This window comes from Echinops telfairi, unplaced genomic scaffold (genome assembly GCF_000313985.2).
Source record: "Echinops telfairi isolate 266 unplaced genomic scaffold, ASM31398v2 ScPeMD7_8;HRSCAF=38, whole genome shotgun sequence".
In the NCBI taxonomy this organism is placed as follows: domain Eukaryota; kingdom Metazoa; phylum Chordata; class Mammalia; order Afrosoricida; family Tenrecidae; genus Echinops; species Echinops telfairi.
This window is the reverse complement of record NW_022103905.1, coordinates 7,177,810-7,185,092: the sequence shown is the minus strand read 5'-3', so window position 1 is coordinate 7,185,092 and position 7,283 is coordinate 7,177,810. Positions and strand designations below refer to the sequence as shown.

General features: G+C 42.9%; 1 protein-coding gene across 1 annotated transcript in view; it reads left to right on the top strand.

Annotated features, from left to right (window-relative positions):
- Positions 1-7,283, top strand: part of CEP152 (centrosomal protein 152) — a 70,974-nt gene that overhangs the window by 49,972 nt on the left and 13,719 nt on the right. Inside the window, exon 19 of the mRNA XM_045286463.1 lies at positions 4,236-4,377. Within this exon, the coding sequence (XP_045142398.1) occupies positions 4,236-4,377 (142 nt within the window). The remainder of the gene's footprint in view (positions 1-4,235; positions 4,378-7,283) is intronic.

Here is a 7,283-nt window from a genome sequence, read left to right as displayed (position 1 = left end):
TCCCTCTACCCTCCCTGTTTCGCCACTCACACCACTGGTCCTGAAGGGATCATCCGCCCTGGATTCCCTGTGTTTTACTCCTGGTATGTTTACATACATACCCTCTGAGCCCAGCTTTTGATTCATATGGAAGATCAGCTAAAACTAGAGTCTCTGGCAACCTTCTGATGAAAGAAATTGGTGATGCAGGAAGGTCCCACATGGCATCGCAGGCACTCTGATCAGCGCGTTCTCCTACTTGGAATTAGAGCTGGCAACAAATGCCAAGATGTAGAAGGCTTGTCTGATAGAAAAGTTAAGAGATTAGAATTTAAGACCCATTAAGATACTGTGAGGGAACACTAGTGGCTGATCAGTTAATCTCTAAACGGATAACTAAGATGCACCAGCTCTTTTATAGGAGAAAAAACTTGACTATCTGCTCCCATAAAGCATTACAGGTTAGGAAACCCAACGGGACAGTTCTGTTGTCTTACAGAGTCTCTGTGAGTTGGAATGAACGCAGTGACACTTAACAATAGCAGTGGATCCTGTGATTAAAGGTTTTCCAGCCAGGAGTGAGCATTTGGTACCCGTAGGAAGGATTACGTATAAAGTAGGGGTGGGAGTGGTTGGGGGCGGGGTGGGGTGGCGGGTATATCTTAGTTCCAGTGTCGCACTGGTAACTAGCTCTTTTATCTTGGGCAATCATAGATTATTGGCAGAGGTGGGTGGAGGAGGGAGGGAATCCCTGACCCATCAGATTGCTTGAGTTTTGCTAGGATTTGCCCGGTGTCATCTGACCTCCTGCTTACCCGGCTGATGTAGCCATATGGAATTGTAGAGCTGGAGGGACCAGGAAGATCAGTTTGCCCCAATGCATATTTTCACCTTAGATTTACAGAGAGGGCATTATTGGGCAGTAGTGGCATTCGGTGTAGGACCAACTCGGGAAGGCCATTTCTCACCACAACTGCGGATCATTAATACTGTATCGAAGTTATTTTGTTTAATTTTTGAGTTAGTAGGTCATTCAAACATGAAAATCATCATAACAGGGTTTGAATATGAGACATAATAGAAAAAGGGTGTTCTGAGGTTTCAAGTTGGCTTTCTGGAGCAGGCCACCTCTGCTTAAAAAAATTTTTTTTTAAATCAAGCAATTACAACATCCTCCTCTTCCCTTTAGTACGCGCAACCGCAGGGTCTTTTTATTGGACTTGTAGCGGTGTAAGCAGTGTACAATCATGTGTGTGTGCTCACGTGGCTCACAGCCCGTAGAGAGAGAACCACATGATTTGGCTAACGATTTAGGCTTCTGCAGCTTTTATTGGGTGGAGTCAGATTCCATTCCTGAGAACAGAGCCGCTTTGAAATGCCTGACCTGGCATTTGTCAGAGAAATAATACTTGACCTTCTGCTGTTTTTTGAGCTGATTTAGCTCATGACCTTGAGGTGAAGCAATGATTTTAAAGAAATGACTATAAATTTGCAGTGCTGATGGCATGCATGCTGTGTTAGTCTGGGTTGACTAGAGAAACAAATCCAGAGACACTCATGTGTATGAGAAGGGTTTATGTCAAAGAGTAATTGTATATTAAGAAAGCATCCCAGCCCAGTTCAGATCAAGTCCATAAGTTCAATATTAGCCCATATGTCCGATACCAGACCATACCAGTCTTCAGACTCATGCAACACATGCAATGATGCCAAATGCAGGAGGATCACAGGCCAGTGGGTGGGAAGTCTTGAGGATCCAGTGGCGGTGGAAGCAGATCCAGGGCTCTTGCTGCCATCAGCGTGGCTCCATGTGTCTTGTCAGCAGGAAGGTGAAGCAGAGAATCTGTGTCCCGCCTCCAGGGAGGAAGACAGGAGTTCCCAGAAGCCTCAGGAGAAGGCCATGCCCACACAGAAGCATCCTTAGCTATGACCTGATTGACAGGCTAGACTCCCACCCCTTCGCTCAAGTTGTCAGGAGATTATGTAACTGCCACACATGCGAATGTCACGTGTGCATATGATTTATGGCACCTAAGAGTTTTTGAGTTATTTGTTGAACTCAAAATATGAAAGAAAAAAAACCCACCCTGTTTCTCGATACATATAGAACATATCATTATTTAAACACAAAAGAGCTTCAAAGAGTTAAGCGGACATTCCATTATCTTTCAATTCCATCTTTTTATGAACATTTTGAAGCCCCCTTGAAACTTAATTGATCAAGGTGTTTTGCAAGTACTGTATATACTTGAGTAAACGCCGACCCGAATATCAGCCGAGGCACCTAATTTTACCACAAAACTGCATTTAAAATGTGCTGGAAAACTCGGCTTAAACACGGTATAAAGGGTAGATGGCATGCAATGAATGAACAGTATAGTTTCCAGGACATTGATTTGCCTATGTGACTGTACTATTTTGTAATGTGTAGCAGAGAAGAGAAATACCAGCTGGAGCACAGGCTAAGGATTATGTTCTTATTATTATCCAAGAAGTCAAAATCGAGACAAAAAGGTGCTTGCTTTCCTGCCTTCAGTGTAATCTTGGCCTTTATTATCCAGTTTTGAGCAGAAACCAGACAAGTTGACCGCCTTGGTGCATTTTTCAATTCTTCCTTTTGCCTCCACTCTGTATCCACTTGACTCCCCTGTTTGTTTTTCTCTATCATTTCTGACCTCTGCCTCTGTTTTATATCGCAGGTCGGTTTCCTAACAATTAAACAGATTTTTAAAATTAAAATCAAGGCTTATAGAATCAAGCATATATAACATGTTAGGTAATCAAATAGAATAGTTTCCTCATGATCACATATGCAGTTCCTTTGAACTAGTTATGGCAAATCGCAAACGTTGAGTAGCTGTGTTGACTGGAACGGGGGCAGTGAATAGAATTCCATGGGTGGAATTCTTGCCTTTCCGTGCTGGAGACCTGGACTCCATTCTCCGTCAACGCACCTCACGTGTAGCCACTGCCACCTGCCAGCCACCTGGAGGCTTTCCTGTTGCGATGATGCTGGCAGCTGCTAGTGGAGCTTCCAGACCAAGATGGCCTTAGGAAGAAAGCCCTTAGTATCTACTTCTGAAAATCAACCGATGAAAACCCTTCTCAACACTGGGTGAAACTGATCACAGCTTCTTTTTCCCGTTGTGCATGGGCTCGCCAGGGGTGATCGGCAACTTGAAGGCAGTTAGCAATTGCCTGTGAGCAATTGGAATGCAGACCGTGTCTGCAGACGCTTGTGAGTGAAGCAATCGTCCTTGCAAGGGTCCCCGCTTTCACACTGGAATTCATTGTCAGCTGACCTTTTACATAAAATGAAGAGTGATGTTAAAATCTTTAGGACCATATAAACTATTATGATCCCAATTCTACCTTACAAGTCTGGCTAGACCAGAGGATGTACACTGGTACAGATAGGAACTGGAAACACAGGGAATCCAGGGCGGATGATCCCTTCAGGACCAGTGGTGTGAGTGGTGATACTGGGAGGGTAGAGGGAGAGTGCGTTGGAAAGAGGGAACCGATGACAAGGAACTATATGTGACCTCCTCCCTGGGGGATGGACAACAGAAAAGTGGGTGAAGGGAGACGTTGGACAGGCAAGATATGACAAAATAATAATTTATAAATTATCAAGGGCTCATGAGGGAGGGGGGAGCGGGAAGGGAGGGGAAAAAATGAGGACCTGATGCCAGGGGCTTAAGTGGAGAGCAAATGTTTTGAGAATGATGAGGGCAATGAATGTACAAATGTGCTTTACACAATTGATGCATGTATGGATTGTGATAAGAGTTGTATGAGCCCCTAATAAAATTATTAAAAAAATAAAAACAAAACAAAACAAAAAAAATCATGTAAATTAAAATTATATTTACAGTTGTTAATTTTATGAGTGATGAATTTGACCTCTGCTGGGGTGAAAATGTTGTGGATTTTCAAGAACAATTCTGATTTCATATAGTCTCTCCTCTGATTTGGCCACATAAAACATTAAAACAATAGGTCCTGTGAGGATGCAGGTGCCATCTCCTGAACGTCCCATGCTTGACCCACCCGTCCTCGGTCAGGCATTCTGGAATCACTGCCATAGGAGGGGAGTTCGTGGCTACATCGGTCACATAATAGCCTCAGAGATGTTTTGGCCATGGTTCAGGCCATCTTGCCTTGGGTTTTCTTTTTGTGTTTCCAATAGCATTTTAAAGAGAATGTTGTAAGGATGACTACTAGGCATGAACTATGAAGGTAATGTGTTTCAGAACAACATGGCTAAGATCGCTCAGGATCCTGCTAGCCAGTGCACTGGCAAAGGAGAGCCTGTATTCTCAGAAGGGCTTCCTGCACCCACTTCTGGACACCAGGCTCAGCTGTTGGCCCTGCGCGGAACAGAAGCAGAAGCTGGTAATTGGCTTTGATTTCTATAAGTGGTGGCTTTGGGGATAAAAGGCGATCGATCAAAGGCGTGAGCAGTCGTGTGAGTGAACAGACGTATTACATGACTTTAACTTTCTGTGTACCTCTGTAGATTTGATTTTGCATCTAGAGGACTGGGTTGCCCCAGGTCCTCTTACGCCCCAGATCCTCTTACGCCCCAGGTCCTCTTACTTCCGTCTTTGTGTGTTTTTCCCTCCACCCAGAAATTATTCTCATCACGAGACTAGGGAGAGTTTTAATACAGCCTTCATGTTCTTATTCCCTGACATTGAGAAATTGAAAGGTTTCCTATGAGAGAATTCTTACTTATCCAGGACACTTTCATTCCAACGACTGCAGCTTATTTCATCTATTGTTAAAGGAGCTTTTCCACAGGGTAGAAGTGTTCTGATATCCTCGTGTCTCTTGAGAGCCCGCAGAGTGTCCGGCTGACGTCTCCGGCACGTGCACCCTGAGCAGCACGCACTTGGCGCTCTCTGACGACTTAATTTTAATAGCCTAGCTTCCTTAAGTGACTTAGAAGTGTCATAATAAAAAGAATTCTTGTACCACCATACTGCAGTCCCTTGATGCAGTCAGAGCTGACCGAGCACTAGGGGGCCCAAAGGGCCCCAGAAACACACCATTGTTGCTGCTTCTCCATTGTCTCCATCGCAACCCAGAAAAGAAGTACAAATGGCCAGAGAAAATCCTGCATGCTAAGCCACCAACCTTCGTTTCCACCCACTTCTAATCCAGCAGGCAGTCTTACCAGAAGCTTGGAGAATCTCAGACTTTCCCCAAAGGGCAACTGACAGACAGCTGTTTTATCTCACGGCTCCGAGGTCCTTTTTCCGAACGTCTAGAATCTCGACAGCGGCGACTATTTTATTGTCTATTAAGTAGATGGTCCTACCTAGCTCAACTGGGTTTTGCTTCATACTTTTTAATGGCACGTGTATCTGTTGTCACATTTGAATTCTATGTTCATCTGTGAAAGGACCAGAAATAAGTTTTCGGTGTCAGGAGCCCTGGTGGCCTAGTGGGTTTTGCACTGGGCTGCAAGGTAAGCCCTTCGAAATCACCAGCCACTCCGTGGGAGAAAGATGAGGCTTTCTACTCCCATTAAGAGTTACAGCCTCAGAAACACCCGAGGGCAGGCCTTTTATTGGAATACTCCGTGGCAGTGAGAGTTTTGTTTTTGAATCACTATGAAAGTAATTAGTTTTGATCAAAGGCAAGTCAGATTACAAGAGGATTCTGTTTCCTTTCTTTAATATTTCCCCCTCCCTCTCAAAACAAACACATTAGTAAATATATTAGACTGGAATAAATAATCCAAAACATATAATATCATAAGTGGTATAAAGTTCTCTATAAGCCTACCTCCCAAAGAACACTATTTTGCGAATGGCGTGGTTATGTTTTCCTAGTGCCTGATTTTTTTTAAAGAAGTAATTCAAAAGTAATGATTTGACTCATGCAAAGAAAACACTCAATCCATGTGTAATGTTACAAAGCGTAACAATCAGCAACCCACTATTCTACTTCAGAAATAAAACATCACCAATTGTGGTGAAGATCCCTTTGTGCCGTCCCCTGTACCTAGCGGTAACAAATACTCTCCTTTTCAAAAAGACACTCCTTTGCTTTTATATGTGGGTAGACCAGGTACAGGAATGTAAGCAGACCCACTTTTATGGAGTCAACTGCAACCAACAGTGAGACGATGTAGGGTTTTCAAGTGTCCATCTTCACGGGTGTAGATCGCCTCCCACGTGTAGCTATCGCCAAAAATCTATTGCTTGGTTTTATTTTTAATGGTATAAAAACTATCTTGCTGATTGTATCCTTCTATTACCTGCTTCTTTCCACTTAACCATTCTCCTGAGATGTTTGTGTTCGTGTCGATAGCTCTACCTCATTCATTTAGCATGTTAACACGGCTGTATCGTGTTCTCTTCCATGTGTGTCGTGTGATTTATCTATCTGTTCTCTTGTCAACGGACATTTGCATGGTTGTCTAGTTTTAAGTGAGAATTATAAATGCAGTATACAGTGTCACTATGACGCTTCATTCATCTGATACTCAAACTTTTAAGCTTTTAAAAACTCGTGAGCTTTAAAATTAAACCAAAAAATCAGGAGAAAGCTAGGAATAAAGAATAATTTTGCTGGACCAGTGATTTTACATAAGCATTTTGGACATAAGCTTCTGAGCCCATACCAATTTGTAGTCCTACTTTGTTATATCAATTAATAGTAGTACTTGGCCTTTTATGTACTTTTATACATACTTTTATATATATTAAAATTATCTATTTTAATTTTATTGGAGACCTGGTGGTATAGTGGATTACACGTTGGGCTGCTAACCTCAAGGTCAGCAGTTCAAAACCACTGGTCACTCCGAGACGGGGCTCTCTACCCCTGTCGAGAGTTATAGTCTCAAACTCACATGGGCAGTTCTACCTTGTGCTAGAGGGGCACTGTGAGTCAGACTCGACTCGGTGGTCGCAAGTTTGCTTGTTTCTTTGTATTTTATTTTTGCAAATTCCATAAATACTAATCACAATGGGTATTGTCGTTCTGTACCACTGTCCTGGCGGCATCCTGGCAGAAAGATGAAGCTTGCTGTTCCTGTAAGCCTTAAGGTTTCACAGCCTTAGGACCCACAAGGGCAGTTCCTTTCTGGCCTACAGTGATGCTTCAGAATTGACTGTGAGTCACAATTGGTTCTCTTCCATGTACTGTGCCAAACATTTTAGGCTTCCCTACAATTTTAAATAATTTTTAAATAATTTCAAGCTTCCAGAAAACAAAGAAACTCATCTAGCTTTACTCATCTGCACCTATTAATATTTTACCCTATTTTGTGTTTGTGTGTGTGTGTG